This window comes from Trachurus japonicus, chromosome 14 (genome assembly GCF_045865225.1).
Source record: "Trachurus japonicus isolate A0001 chromosome 14, Traja_1.0".
In the NCBI taxonomy this organism is placed as follows: domain Eukaryota; kingdom Metazoa; phylum Chordata; class Actinopteri; order Carangiformes; family Carangidae; genus Trachurus; species Trachurus japonicus.
The window spans coordinates 28,058,928-28,075,593 of NC_140920.1; the positions used below are offsets into that span (position 1 = coordinate 28,058,928).

The window sequence follows — 16,666 nt, forward strand, 5'->3', positions numbered from 1 at the left end:
TGTGCATGTGACAAATAAAGCAATCTTGTAATCTTAATGATGACCTCCATCGTCAGTGCTGCAAACTCTATGCACAAGCCAGTGTGCTTGCACGAAGATCCAACAATTGTATCCTACTGATGGTGTCAATATAGCTTTGTTTAGGACATATTGTACTCAATTGTATACAGCTCATCTGTGGTGCAAGTAGGCCTACTACAAAAAAAGAAAAGAAACTCCAGGTTTCAGATCCTACTCAGGTGTCCAGGATGGACAAGTGCATGTTTGTAGCCAGTAATGCACCCACTTCTCATGCCATACTAAGAAACTGTATACAGATGTGTGAAAGAATGGGATCATTATGGACCTAGCTGTGTTTGCACATAGTGACACAAAATATTTTTCATGCTTCTGGAAACACTGAAATACTTGCCTGTACTATGTGTTTTAAACCAATTTGTTGTAGCCTATCTCTGTGTTTGTATTTTTTTCCCTCCTTTATCTATTTTTATAATGGACCTGAATCTGTAATAAAAGTTATCTACAAACACTACACTGTAAAAACACTCCCTTGTGTCTTATATAGGCTATAGTCTCTAGTAAATGTGCCCAGAAAAGACCCTACTTCTTCGAGCAGGAAAAGTAACACTGTTCTTTAGAGAGGAAATAAGTAAATCAAAATGCAGGTAGATTCTGGTGAATTATAATCGTTAAATGGGAATATCCTTTATTTTTTAGTGAAATGTTACATAATGTGTTCTCTGTGTAAACGAGGAGCTTTTTAAACCAACAGGACGCTCTTTACAAAACCAATGGAATAAGGTCAAACTCTAGGCTATTTCAGCACAGTCTACTTACTAAATTAGTAATGCAGTTTCTTTCAGTCTCAGACAGTCGTTTCTTTTTTTTCGTCACATGTTCCTCCATGTGTCTGTGGTGCTGTCCACTCAGACCTCTGCTTCCTCACTGCTCCAGCCGTGAAGCAGCTCTGGGATCAGACTCTTACCTGCTGCTGCTGAGGAAAAACCCGGGAACACGAGAGTGTGTTTTTAAAAAATAGTTAGCTTATAAAAACAGCTTTCCAGGGGACAAAGAGGAAACTTTGACCACAAAACTGTTGTAATGCAACAAGCAGACTGTTTAAAGTTTAGGACAGAGAGGACATACAACATGAGGACATTATGACGGTAAAAGAGGACGGAGATGCTGAAGCTCTGTTGTTTATCATCCTCCTCTATGCGTCTCGGCTTTCAAGTAACGACGCGTCTGATTGGCTCCACCAGAGTTCTTCTATCCAATCACAGTGCAGTTTGCTGTTACCAGGAAGCAGGGGACGCCACGGAGGGGCTTCATCGAGCTAAGTGATAACTCGAGTGATAAACAGTTATTACAGGCTGTGAACAAAACTGCAAAGCGAACACCACAGTGTTTTTTGTGTGTTTGTTTAGTTTAGCATGCAACTGCCTCAACACAGCAGTGCTAGTAGGGGAAGCTAACTCACCGACACAGTGGTGGTGTGGTTACAGTTAGCATCATAGCTAGCCTGTAACGTTATATTAAGCGACTGCCTGCTATATCTGTCGAGGAAACCTCCCTGAAACTCATCTCGCTGACTAAAAATGTCCAGCACCGTGTTGGGCGTCGGTACGGGCGTCGTCGTCGTTGCGGTCATTTGGATTTCGGCTCTGGTGTTCGGGGCGATGCTGCTGAGAGCATCTGGGTCCGCCAAGTGAGTGAGGACAGACACCGCAGCACGTAAACACACACACAGACACAGTACAACACACTGTTTATAGGCTACAAGTCGACCAGGAAAAGTCAGATTTGTGAATCAGTCAGTGACTCAGTGCTTCGATGCTTTATCCACATGAAATCTGGTTATGTTTGTTATGTGACGTGAAAAACTATTACTATTACTATTACTTTTCCATAACATGGTCCCGGTGGTCGTGATTCATCAAGTAACCCTTTATTACAGTTAAATGCCAAAAACGTAATGTGTCACATATTCCTGTTGACCACAGTGGTGTCATGTGGGGAGGGGAATTTACAGGAATATAGGAATTGTAGGGAATTTTACTCAATGAGTTTCAAACTGAGTAGTGGATGATAAAACACCATTGGCAGTTAAGTGAATTGATTGTAGGTCAATATTTATGAGACACTGGGCTGATTTTCTCACATAAAGATGTATATTTCTCATATAAGCCACATTTCTTGCCACAGAAATATTACCACGAGAGAGCATCAGGAATTCAAGATTCTTTATTTGTCACATGCATAGTCATAGTGGACACTTACAACAAGCAGAGAAATGAAGGCCTGACTACCCCCCAAGACTGTACTGCCCCCCAAGTAGTAAATTAAGTTGTAATAGCAATAGTAGTAGTAGTAGTTTTTGCATTCCCTGTGAATTAATATCTGTGCACCTGCTTTCCTTCAGAGGCTCACACTGAGGTAATCAGTAATTGTGTATTGTTGTGAGGAATCCAAGGTAACAGCAAACATTGTCCAATAGTAGTAAAGTTTAAATGGGGTGAAACACTGTGTTATTATTTTACTTGTTTGGCAACTTAAATACTTTAAAAAAAGAGTGGAACAGTTCCGATTGGTGTTTAACCCTGTGTAACATGAAATCAGTGATTCTTTATGTTTCACCTGTGTATGTGTGTTTATTTCCTTACCAGGTTAGGAGTTATCCCTCTTTTCCTCCTGGCTCTCACCATCACTCTGGCACTGGTGTTCTTCCCTCGCAGCCCAGAGACAGCCCCCCCTTTCAAAGAAATAGAGGTAAATTCTTCCGAGTGGTCTCACACACCTGTCCACACACTTACACAAGTACTCCAACTAATATGTCATCAGGCCGTGCATTGACTATATCAGCAAAGTAGATTTACTGTATATGCAATGCAGCTTCTCCTTAGCGTATTGTACTACATCAAAATGCAAATACACCATTAAAGTGTTTGTATTTGAGAATGTTTTTTTTTAAAGCAAATAACTGGGTTTAATAGGTGTTAACACAATAAGTTGACATTTCCCTGCATGAAGAGGCAATTCAAAATTCTACTGCAGCCAAAGCCATGATAATAAAAGCTCCCACCATGATTACATCAGACCATTTACTGCAAAACACAGACTAGTGTTGTTTTCGTGTGTTATTGTGGCTGGTGCACAATGGCTGACTAATGTACTTCAGTTGGAAATAAAAGCAGGCCTGGGATGTTTTTTTTTGTGAGGCCAATTGACTTTGATTACCCCCAAATGTTTTTAGCGCAGCGACCACTGAGTAAAAAATGAGGATTCTACAGCCCACAAATAAACAAGTAAATCTGGCTAAGTGGCTATGTCATGCTCCTAAATCCTGTATTTAATCACATATGCGGTATTGTCTATGTAAGAACGGTAAATTAGATAATACTAGTGTCTCATTCATGCACATCAAAGATTACAATAGAAAAAGAACAGATATGCAATCAGAGAAACTATTATGATCGTGTGCTGTAATTGTTCTCCTGTATTCATATTGACTGAGGATATACTGTATTGGCTCTACTTAATTTCAATTCATTGAAGTGCATACAGGCAATCTTTCACATATAAAACCTTAACGCTGATATAAGCCCGTATTCACCGTATAGTGTGCCTGTACGTAGCATGTGTCATCGTGTGTGCACTTCTGTGTGTGTGCTTGTCGTAAAGGCCTGTTCTGCTTTATCTTAGTCCAACAGCAACACAGAACAAACACTCCCCCATGTTGCCTCTGGGTCGTGCCAATAAGCCGGCCAGATCTGCCAAGCAAGCTGCCACCCCATAGAAATAGCAGAGCAGAGCCCCGTCCTGGCCGGCTCACATTTTATAGCCTTTGTGCAAAGGCAGATACCAGACCAGCAACACAGAGAGGCAGCAAAATGCACCTACTTGGATTTCTGTACAAGGAAAATTAACCCCTTGCCGGCTTTTAGGAATCGATTCCAATGTTTACGAGAGGTTACGTATGAAGTCCTTTGATATAAAGACACTTTATGACATGAGAAAAAAGGGAACATCGCTCATTTGTTTGGTTTATTTAGAGTTCTCCAGCTTTATTAGACGACAAGAGGCTTTTATTGTTACAAAATTACAATGTAAAATATTCAGTTTAGAGAGGAGCTCACATGAACTGATTCTTGTTTGTGTTTTGCTCATTCTAGGTGTTTGTTTAATTGAACAGAAAATAACTTTTTGTTACAGAAAATTGTCTTTATCCCATCCAGTAAAACATCACAAGTCACACACACACATTTACCAAAAAAAAACTGACAGTTTAAATTCTCCAAGTGGTAAAACGAAATGCACAAAAAAAATAATAATAATAACTTGAAATGAAATAAAAAAGATTAAATTGAGTCTCTAAGAACTGAGTAAGTCTGTTGCCTGTGGGATAAATGACGAAGCCAGAGGCAACATGTAGCACCGGAGCTCAGCGTCTTAAATCTTGGAAACAGAGGATCTGAGAGCTCCTCTGTGACTCACCTTTGATATTTTAAACTGAAATAAAATAGTAGCATACAGTATTACAATATAAACCTCATCTATGTGGTCAGATATAGTGTTTGAATAAGAGTAAGGCAGAAAACAGCTTCAATCAGGACCGTGATGCTTCGTATTCACATCATGGTTCGGTGTTGACTAATTTTTTTTTAAGACCTGAGAACTTACTTGCAAGCAGGGAGAGATTGTGTGTGTGTGTGTGTGTGTGTGTGTGTGTGTGTGTGTGTGTGTGTGTGTGTGTGTGTGTGTGTGTGTGTGTGTGTGTGTGTGTGTGTGTGTGTGTGTGTGTGTGTGTGTGTGTGTGTGTGTGTGTGTGTGTGTGTGTGTGTGTGTGTGTGTGTGTGTGTGTGTGTGTGAGTGCATGTGTGTGGGTGGCTGTAGACTGTGAAGAAATGTCTAACCCCTTGCTGTTAAACAAAAGTAAAATAACATAGTGCCAATTAAGCCAGTCCCAGACTAGTAGTGGGGGGGGGGGCGGTAGTGGTTTATACCAGACCCCCCCCCCACCACCACCTCTGCTCTCTCACCCCTCCTCCACCCACCCGCCTGCCTGCCTGCTCCCACCCGTGCGCTCAATGGCACATTAATAAAACATGGCCCACACTTTGGGTTCCAGCTTACTGCGTAATTGGCAAATTAAAAAGTGAGATGTGTTAAATGCATCCATAAGAGACAGCATACATCATCCCCACCTCTCCCAGACACCGGCACATTTCTACACACACACACACACACACACACACACACACACACTGCACACACACACATACACCTACTCTCATTCCACAACAGTTCCTGTGAAATCTCTCTTTAGTCAGCAGTAGGGTTGCTGCTCTTCTGGTATTATCTGGCTTAAGGGCGTTTTTTTTTCTCAGTTTGTATTTGCCAATTCATGAGTGGCTCATGATCTAAATATTAACAGAGAACCTAGAGCCATCAATGAAGTGTTGCTTAAATCTATTGATGGTGATGGTATAAACTTTTCACCTCTCCTAACTTAGAAAAAGCTGCAGCGAGGTGCTGTTCACATCCCTACTGGTGAGGCATCTAGATAAGAAATGGTTAAAGGAATTGTTCAACATTTTTGGCAAATTGGCCCATTGCCATATTTCCTATATTCTTTGTAGAAAGTGTGTTGCCTTTAATTGTCAGTGCAAGCTATTTTCAGAACGGTGGAGCAGAGCCGTGAGCTGCTCAGAGCTATGCTACAGAGGCTTATGGGATTTCTTGGTTTCCCTCATCAAACTCATCAAATACATAATCCAACAACTCCAAAACGCTCTGGTGGACAAGTTGTGACCTGCACATTCACCACGTTATGAGATAATGGAAATGCTGTGACACAGAGTTGTTTTCGAGGCAAATGCAGAGACTGCTTGCTGAAAAACTGCCCCCGAAACGGTTTTGCATGAATTTACCTCTAAAACAACTCTGTCTCGTAACGTTCAATTATTATCTCATAGCGTGGTGAATGTGCAGGTCACAACTTGTCCACCAGAGCGTTTTGGAGTTGTTGGATTGTGTATTTGATGAGTTTGATGAGGGAAACCAATAAATCCCATTAGCCTCCGTAGCGTAGCTCTGAGCAGCTCACGGCTCTGCTCCGCCGTTCTAAAAATAGCTTGCACCGACAATTAAAGGTAACAAACCTACTCCGAAAACTATAGGGGTTATGGCAATGGACCAATTTGCCAAAATGTTGAACTATCCCTTTAAGAGAACCCGGAATCAGCATCTAGAATCCAGGAGCTGTGAGAGATAACAGTGGAAAAACAACAAATGTGCCGTGTCAGTCCCTGAAATGTACAGGTAGTATTCCTGCCTGAATCAATTACCACTGCTTGGCTTTATGTTAGAGCTTGTAGCCAGGTGTGAAAGGCAGCGCTGACACCAGCTTTGATAGTCAGGTCATGGTGCAGTTGTAGTCAGCAGATACTGATAGAGATGTGCCACTTCCACTCAGCTCTTCTCTCCCCGACCGTGCTTCGGATAATTCAACTCGGATTCGGTTGGTGCCAAGTAGTGATCCATTACCGGTTCTCATGTTTCTCTCTCTCTGGGAATTGGCTGGGATTTTTTTTTTCTATGAGTGAGATAATAAGGCTGTACTCATTACCTCTTACCTTTGAAATGGAGATGTTCATACAAAGACTGTATCGCTTGTCTATTTGAATTTAATGACATTCTCGAGACAAAGGACTGAGAAGCGTTATTTAAAAAGGATCAGTCACATCTACCTGATCTACATTTATTAAGTATGATTGTACTGGCATATGCTCAATGTGTTACTACTTTTTAAATGTAGTTTCACCAGCAGAACTATACCACATGCCATTTAAACATTTTAATGGATGGAATGTAAGTGTTGAGGATGGGTGGATGGATATTGTACAGACAGGTAAAGGTGAAGGAAGGATTGAGTGGATGTAGTGGCGGAGGGAGACTCAGGGTGGCGGAGTGGTTTTGCCAAAGCTGGATACACACCCCTCAGACAGTACCTGGACATGGAAGGGTATGCACTGCTGAAAAGGATGGAGGGATGAGAAGGGATGATCAGAGAGAGGGATGTGGGTGGAGAAGTCTGAGGCAAACGGATCAAGAAGAGGTTGACCAGGTGTATGGAGGCTTGGCTAGTGAGTAGAGGTGTGCCTAAGTTATGATTTTATATAGTCTTCACACAATGCAGTAAATATACAAGACAGTGAAAACAACGCCATCAGTGTGTGTATCAAGCACCTCATTTACACCACTGTGACCACATTAAACACAAGTGTAAACGGTAATGCCTCCTGTAATACTTCTAATATTTATTTTCTTTCTTCTCTTTTAATTTAGCCACGCAAATATGTGATTGGATCACAATGTGGACACTGGAGACGCATATTAATTCCAGGTGTAAATGCTGTCCTGTCAGATTGTATCCAGATACAATCTGGATATGAGACGCATGTTAATGTCAGGTGTAAACGGGGTGATGGAGTGAGGGAACAGGCTCAGTGAAAAGCAACATGCTTCTTTATCTCTACCTGCATTGTTATCAACCACGAAATCAATCAATCATTCATCATTCAGACACAGTTATACATTTATATTGATGTCCCATAGTTTACTCCCGAACTTACTCTTTATGTTAACTTGAAGAATGAATATCAAACTATAGAAACCGCTTGAATGCATGTGTGATGCAGTTGTCACCACTCTCTGGGTTCAAATCCCAGACTTGGGGCCCTTCTGGGTGGCTTCTCTCCTGGTTCTCCAGCTTCCTCCCATGCACACTTACGTTGATGTGTGGCTCTAAATTGACCGTAGCTGTGAACGTGTGTGTGTGTGTGTGTTGCCCTGCGATAGACTGGAGACCGGTCCGGGGTGTATCCCGCCCTCGCTCTGTTTCGGTTGGGACTGGTTTGATGGATGAACGGTGAATTCAAATGGAAGCGAGAGTGAGAGCAGGTCACTGGAGAGTCATTTAATCACTTTTCTGCTATTTTTCTACCACGCAGAACCCAACATGTGCACAGCGTGTACAAGTAGTTTGTTTATGTCACTTTCACAACAGATATAACAGCAGGTCTGCTCAGAGTTCGGCAATTGATCATTACTAGATGATCATAAATTAGATCTACCTGTGTACTATTGAAGGCAAATGAGCAAGATTCTCTCAAAAATAAGCCAACTAAAGGGCAAAGTCGTAGATTAGTGTCCAGTCACAAACCTTGGCCTGGATGCATTCAAAATGCTTCAGTATAACATTAGTTTTTTTTATACCAATGTCATTAAACCCATCCCAAAAAGAAAACTACCATACATAATTTAACTTTGTAATAGTTTTATTTTGATATCCAGTCTCCTAACTCAATGGTTCTCAAAGTGGGGTCCAGGGAACCCAACATGTCCCCTTGAACCTCCTTGAAGAGGGTTCAATGGGGTCCCCAACTTTTTCTTGAAATTTTTCACTTTTTTCTAGAATTTTTATTTATTTATTTTTTAGAATTTTTACCACTTTTTCTAGAATTTTTTAATTTTTATCTTACCCCTTTTTTTCAAAAAAATTCTCTACAATATTTCCAAAAATTCATGCCATTGGCCCTAATTTGAACATTTACTGAAAAAGTAATGTTCTTCAGTCTCAGAATAAATATTTGTGTCTGGTGTTTGCTTCAAATGTTTGTCTAATTTGTGTCAATTTAGGATTCCTTGATGTAAAACAGTTTGAGAACCACTGTCCTAACTCACCAAAACATGTTTATGTTCATAAACAAGTCATCACCATTATTAGATCTTGGGTGAAGTGTCCTGCATGCTGATTGGCTAACTCACACTGATGAGATTTACTCATTTACTCCACACATAGCAGAATGTGGTATGAAGCAACAAGGCATTTCTCAATTCTCATCAGATCAAACCTTGGTCGTTTGGTCAGTCCATAAGTTCAATATACCCAGCGATACACAAACTGATGCTGCTGTATGACCCTGTGTTGACTTAAAGTTCTTCTATACTGAACACTGATGTAGTTGTTGGAATCTCTTAAAAATGTCATCTACTCCCCCTTCAGGAAAAATCTATAACATATGAATATGCAAATATTTTTCATTTCAAAGTTTTCACTCGACTCTAAGAGATGGCAGAAACTAAAATGCCTGTCATCTCGTCAACTCGTTTTAAGTTCACAAATCACGCAACCGCGGTCGGTCTCAAAAGGGATGGTGATATCCCAGAATCCTGCTGGTGAAACTAAGACTTAAGGTGAGTACAGAGAGAGACTTTCCCTGTCAGCTTAATGAACAAGAAAAGAGTCTTTTATACTGAAACTCTGCACATACATCACACATGAGCAGTGCAACTCAAACGTCTAATTGAAGTAGCAGTGAGAAAAAAACACGATTTAAGTAGTTGAAATTTTGAAGGTAACAAGTGAGTGTATGTGTGCAGAATTCTTTCACTGCCTCTGCACTACGGCTTTGTGAAAGCTCTCTGGTGACATCTAGTGGCTGCCGGAGGAAAGGCTGAATTCATGAGAGATGTTTTTTCCACTACACTTGGTACTGCTGACCTGGTACACATGCTTTGGCGTGTAGTTATGAAGAACCTCTCTCTCTGTTTTGCTCTACAGATAGTGGACACTTTGTTCATCGGCCGTTACGTGCTGCTGGCAGTGGTGAGCGCCGTCTTCCTGGTGGCGTTCTTCATGCTGCTCCCCTTTCACTTCCTGGAGCCCGTCTACGCCAAGGCCTTAAGAACTCACTAGAGCTGCCAGGGTCAGAGTTGGCAGCGGGATCACGTCGCTGAAGTATACAACTTAAGAACAAAACAGGACCTGGCACTGGGGGCGAGGGGGGTGGGCCCCTCTGGCTTCATGTGGAAACAGATTACAGAGTGCATCCCACACAGAAGCAGCAGGAGTGTTTTCTACATGGCCAGCAGTTTGTTGGTTGTTGACTGTTTACATACACCCGACACAAATGAGGTATCCAGCAGTAACTGTGTTGATTTATATTCTGTAAATGTTCATTGAATACAGTACATGAGAGGATTAAATAGCTCTAATTCAAGTATGGAAACCACAAAATAGCAAACATCGGAATACTGCATTCTCCATTTTCCCCCTGAAGCACTGAGGAGGAAACAAGTGGTGCTGTTAGTGATATACACAGTGACTCAGTGCAGTATGTGAATGTTGTTCTGACGCCTGGAGATGTGTCACTATGTCTTCAGCTGGACTGACTGATGAACAGTATTAATATGTGGATTTTTCCCCCCTGTAGCTAATTTGAGTGATGCCAATAAATGCATAAATTCATAGCCTCAGTGATAACTTGAGTCATTTTTCAGCAACTGACAATTCATATATTAACAATTGTATTAATATATGTATTAATACATGATTGAATGTATCTGCAGTGCTGGTTATAAATGGTAAGATCTTCCACTGTTTCACATCATGATGTCATTGTAATTGCCCTTCAGATTGTGGTGGAAAGATAAAAATGGACTGAAGAAATCAATTTTGCTCAACAAAACACCGTAGAGGCAGTTTAGTTAAACGTGTGTCTTCTATTTTGTTATTTTTTATTTTGTTATTACTCTAGGTTTTTTTTGTGTCACAGATGCTCTGGTCTCGTCCACCAAAGTTGAATTCATGTTTTATAAATGTATGAGTTTAAAGTAGATGCCAAAAGCACTTGTTGAAATATTTTGAGAAAGATTACGAATTTTGTTTTATAGTGTTTTTTTCTTTTTTTTTTAATTAAAGGGATTGAGTTTTGCAGTAAATGATGACAGTGGTATCTGATACTATTATGTATCTGACAAAAGTGACTTTCTCTGTTTTGAACACTTGGGATTAATTTAGCAACAGTGGTTATTAGATTTGGTGTTTGCATAAGAGGCATCACTGTGAGTTGTATATAGTTTGACCAGATGGAAATACCCTCTTTATGTTTTAAGGGCCAGAAGATTGACGAGCCTTTGTCCAAATCTACCAGAGTACCTCTAAAGCTTGCTTTAATTGACATGTTGTAGCTATCTCGTTAGTTAGTTAAGTCCATAAAACAACAGCAGTAATTGACAAGCTTTGACATTCAGGTTGTGTGTAACCAGAAGTTTGAGGGTGCCTCATACGTATCTTCCTCAGAGAAAAGCTTCTGAGAGGCTAAACGCATCATTGTGTTTGGCCATTGTGCGCTGCTATTCTATATTCTGGTTCCACATTTTTGCCAGGCATTGAGTCATATCCCGCGCTGTGCTGTCATTATTTTTGACAAACACAAGCGCTGCATTCACATGCGCTGATGCCGATTCCACGGGGTATAACTAAGCAGATGATTCCACAGAGACTAATGAGCTTTTGCAGTCTAGAGGCCCAATTATAAACACTTGCCACCCTCCCACCTCCATTTTAAAAGTGTGAAGCCCGAGGAGACGTGGAGTGGAATTCCAACCAGGATGATGAAAGAGAATCTAATGAATCAAAACCAATCCTATTAGTTCCGGCCCACATCTCCATACTGTGGCCCTTCTTCTTGCACAACAAACCACCACATGATTTCACACAAGCCGGGGAACTGGAGGATTTTCGACAGAGTGGGCTCGGGGATCTAAAACCTTTCAACCTGGAGGGACTTGTTGCCTGTAATTGACCGCATGATTACCGCAAAACATGATCTTAGCCCCCGCAGAAAGTGCCACTGAGAAACAAGTGGCTTTAAGGGGCACTGAAGGTTTACCTGGCAAAGACAAAGATATAAACAGAAACTCTTTGGGTTGTTGGGAGGGGAGGGGAAGAAATGGTGTCTTTGAGAACATTCTGCCTCAGTTTGTGTTTCATATTCACAGTGCGAACGATGTTTTCACCATCTGAAGTCTGAAAACTCAAGGTCTTTCCAATCCCTGAAGTCTGGGGTGTGGAAGATCTGATAGGATTCCTTGGCTTACTCTGTTCACACACTCTCTCCCACACTACCTCATCTTTGTAATCGTTCTCTCTCTCCCTCTATCCTTCCCTTATTTTATTCTTTTTTTTTTTTTTTTGCTGCGAAACTCCATCTCTGGGGAGTGGGAAAATGAGCAGAACAAAGCGCGTGGGGGTTTGAGGATCATTTGGAAACTGGGAGCTGGAGTCTTTGTAGCGCAGCCAGCTGGACATATAAAGAGATGGGGGGGCGGGCGAGATAGAGAAAGAGAGAGCAATGCAAGGGCAAAGAGGTGTGAGCAGAAAGCTCAGGGCGGCCGGGGTTTTGAAACCCCCGAGAGGGGACGGGGGTCCGCTCCTCTCTGGTAGATCCCTTGCTGCATTCAGATGCACTCAAGCAGAACTCCTGGCTTTCCATTCACATCCTCGGCCACCTCGCCCTCTGTTTGTGATATGGATACCGTGGTGGCGTCGCCGCCCCACACGGCTCCCACCCCAAATCCATTAAAGAAAGATCTCTCCGGGCAAAGTTGGTGCACTTATCCCATAAGAATGCCACTCAGTTCATGTTAAATCAAGCAGACAGCAATGTTTGCCGTCCTTTCAGAAAGTTTGGTAAATAAGACTTGACGAGTGCTCTGTGGGATGAAATCTAAAATGAACAAGGTAATTTTTAAATCCTGGCGCAGGCTTGAGTCAGATAAGGATTTATTAGGCAACAAGTGGAGGTTTAGATTTTGCTAAGCAATGAATGGGACGGTGGTGGTAGGGGAAATGAACTGGGGCCTGGTCAAACTATGCAGTTTTGGTGCCAATGGGAGTTTTTTTCTCAGCACTGCCTGTGCTCCATTATGTATACAGGGGGTTTTGGTGGGGGGGTGCTATCATGGTTACTCACACTAGGGGGGCGAAATCCTCAAACTGAGATGCTGATGCTGCCTTGGCCTTTTACCTCTCTCTCTCTGGCTCTCTGGGAGGATTTACCCTGGGGGGGTGCGACGACAACGAAGGCCCAGATTAGAGGTTAGGCCACTCACCAATAGCCCCTCCGCTGCTCGGACACGACGCCCCAGCGTGGGCCGCAGCTCTGCCCGATGGGGGGTTCCATTTTGACAGTACTGAGGACATGATTGACTATTGGGCAGGCTTAGAAAGGCAATGGCTAGCCACACTGATCAAAGACCACGGTCACAATGGTTGGAGCATGGGTGGCCACTACTGGTCCTCGGACCACGCTCAGTTGCCGGTGTGGTAATGGTCCAGCCTTAGGGCTGATCCAGGTACAGCAAAAAGAGCAGCAGTAACACTAGAGGAGGGATTTAAGATAGGAAATATTAATGCTAATGCTAGGTAAGAGAAACAAATTTCTCTGCTCTGTTTGAAGGTTGTGCATAATGATGATGATGATGAAGTACTCATACTGTTCAATTCCCTCCTGAGTGACTTGTTAATAATGTGTGGCAAAATCTTCCTCATTTCATGTAAAGTAGATTCCAAAGTTAGTCCTTTAGCACACACACCCTTCCCTCTGTGTGTTTCCTTGCTGAGCTGCTGTTACCTTGGACACGGTATCAAAAAACAACAGAATTTTAAATTCATGAAAACACAAGATTAAAATAAGACTAGATAAGAATATTTAGATTGTACGTAGCAGTTGGTAGCTCTTGTTTTGCAGTGAGGGAGAATTGTGGATTTTGCCCCTCCCCTGCTTTTATAACATGATTATGGAAGAACCCTTTCAATGTAGGCTACTAATGGGGATATTGGTTTTGTACCAATATACAAAAATACTGTGTAAATATAAAAAGTCAAATCATTTTGTCCATATTTTGTTATGTAGGCTATTTAACTATGTTAATTCTGACTGAGATCAGGAGTACAACATATTTTAGCAATTCGTAAAAACGTTTGCAAAATTATTGATAAGCCCCAAAAAATATTGGTCCAATAATCTCACACCCTCAGACAACTCCAGAACATGTGAGCTTTAATACTCCAGCATGAATTATCCATAATGTGGAAATATCTAACTGGGCTTTTAGACCAGTATAAAAGATGCATCAGTCTGCATGAATGTCTTTATACAGCAGAATCAGTTTCTCAGTATGTGATACAAGATACGAGATTACCTTATTTGTCACATACACAAGTCACAGAGTAACAATAATATATCCTGGTTGCTCAAACTGGCCTTATAAATAGAACAAATAAGATAAATTTGAATAACATAAAACAAATGTATGTAATCAGAAATTAAAATATGCAATGGTGTGTGTTTGCATGCGTGTGTACCAGGTATGCAGGTCATAGGAAGCAAACAAAAGGGGAGTCAACTTTTTTCTACAACATCATTCTGACAGTTGATGAACATAGTTAAAGATCATTCACATGAGTTTGAAAGAAAAAAAAACAATCAGACAAATAAAAATAGTCACCACAGGATTGATTAAACACATTTCTGATAGACAGCAACAGCACTTATCAGAATACTGAGTTGGTGAACATACTCAGACAGCTATGATGATATAGCTTGATCATAAATTGATCAAAATTACATTTTGGACACGGCATAGACCTTTATTAGGTCTTGTATTTATAACATTGAAAACAGACGTGAGGCCTGTCTGCCTCATTTTAAAAGTTTAACTGTCTAACATGTCAGCCTCTATTGAAAAGTGTTTAATTACTTTGTATTTCTCACCTCGATTTTTCACCATGTTTCTTAATATCACAACGGTGCGTTCACAAAGAAAACATTACACCATGAGCTATTTGTTTTAATTAGTACAGTACGGAGCACATAGCACATGCCTTCCTCATAGGACTCACTAAACACAGATGTGATTCATGACATTAATAACGCTGGCATGTTAATGTTAGTGGGTCCTGCTGTAAAGTTCATTAATAGCAGCTGTGACCACCAGCACTAATGATGGTTCTGTTCTGTGTTTCATTAGGTCAGGTAAGTGAGCCAACATAGACGACATTCAGACTTGTCACAGTAGGAACAACAACAAAGTTTGGACAGCATTGTGATTAGCTGTTTCACTTTCATGATGGATCATTGTCACATTGTCAGTTCTCAGTGGGTCAGAGCTGTTTTCAATCAGGTTAGTACCACCAGACCAAATAAAGGTGTATCTATCAAGGTCTATCTAACATTTTGATCCATTTATGATCAAGGTTATATCATCATGGCTGTCTGAGGTGGGTCAATTATCTACAAGCATTTTTTTTTTGCTTCTTTGGGGTTCCCTTTCATGTACTTAGAGATACAGTACTTTATTCACCCCAAAGGAAATTCAAGGTTAGATACATCTAACTGTTTTACTGAATTACATTTTCTTAATAAATAAATAAAAAAAACACCTGAATCTGAATCTGAATAATCTGAATAAAGTAGATGATGGAGGTCAGCAGTCTTCTCTATGATAGTGGAGCTCTTGAACCAGACTAAGAGACCATACAAAGGCTCAGGAAACCTTTGGAGTTAATCAGCTGATCAGAGTGTGATATTAGGTTACAATAGTGAACTTTTTCACTATATTCTAATTGTCTACTGTCTGTAATTTTGGGTTTTCATGTAAGCCATAATCATTACAATTAAAATAAATAAAGATATAGATACATATTTCAGTCTGTGTGTAATGTATTGAATCTGTACAATATCTGAGTTTCACTATTTCAATTGAGCTACTGAAATGAATTTATTGAGATGCACCTGCTGTAGTATTCTGATAAGTGCTGTTGCTGTCTACCAGCTCTGATAATGAACTACTGAGCTCAGGAATGTGTTTAATCAATCCTGTGATGACCATTTTTATTTCTCAGATTGTTTTTTGTTATTTCTTTTCAAAACCATGTGAATGATATTGAACTGTGATCACAGACTGTGAGATAATGATGTTGTAGAAAAAGTTGACTTCCCTTTTGTCTGCTTCCTATGGGAGAGCCATTATGATGTATGAGAGTCATACTGTGCAGACAGGCAGCTACAAATTTGCTTGGCTAGTTGACTGGTGGGAGGTTGGTGTGTATGGGGGGTGAGGGGGGTGAGGATTCTTCGGTCTGATAATTTATACTTAATTTTCAGAGAGAGAGAGAGAAATGTGGAATTTGACAGAAGTTGCATTTTGATACAATTTAGCTGAAATACTTGAACACACATGAATCTGTCGCATCTCATCCGTCTTACCGGCCGACGTTTGATTAATGAAAGTGATCTGACTCGGGGGAAACAGGCCTCTCTGTGTTGCCTCCCCCTTATTTCAACCTCCTTTTTGGACTCCCCCTCCCCTAGACTGAGCCTTGTTTTCTGTCCCCCCTCCTCCTCTCCATCCCATGTTGAATGAATGGCACAGATGTTGTTGGACAAGACAGTACCCCTCGGTCCCCATTCCCCTCACTATTCGCTCAGCATGAGGTCTGAAACTTGTTTTTTGATCATTGTTTCCCCCCCTCTCCCTAGCGTCTCTCCACCCTGAAGAAAAAAGGACCCAAAGAGGAGGGAGATGGGGAGAGCAGGAGCAGCCAAATTAAAGAGGGAGGGAAGAGGAGCTCACAGCCATGTCTGAGGAGTATGGAGAAAACACTGTTTCACTATATCCAAATAACCAGTGGTGCGTAGGGAAGGTCACAAGTTGAGTCTGGTGGAGTTTTGCTGAGGGCATGGAGGACACAGGGGAGCTGATGTGATAAAAGTTCTGATCTGGCATCCAGGAAGTGTGTGTATGTGTGTGTGAC

At 41.2% G+C, this 16,666-nt stretch overlaps 1 protein-coding gene across 1 annotated transcript; it reads left to right on the forward strand.

Moving 5' to 3' along the window:
* The first annotated feature begins 1,294 nt into the window (after positions 1-1,294).
* On the forward strand, positions 1,295-9,910 carry tmem218 (transmembrane protein 218). Its single transcript, XM_085796887.1, has 3 exons — positions 1,295-1,708; positions 2,667-2,769; positions 9,626-9,910. The coding sequence occupies exons 1-3, from the start codon at positions 1,599-1,601 to the stop codon at positions 9,758-9,760; spliced, it is 348 nt and encodes a 115-aa protein (XP_085653013.1). The 5' UTR covers positions 1,295-1,598; the 3' UTR covers positions 9,761-9,910.
* The last annotated feature ends 6,756 nt before the right edge of the window (positions 9,911-16,666 follow it).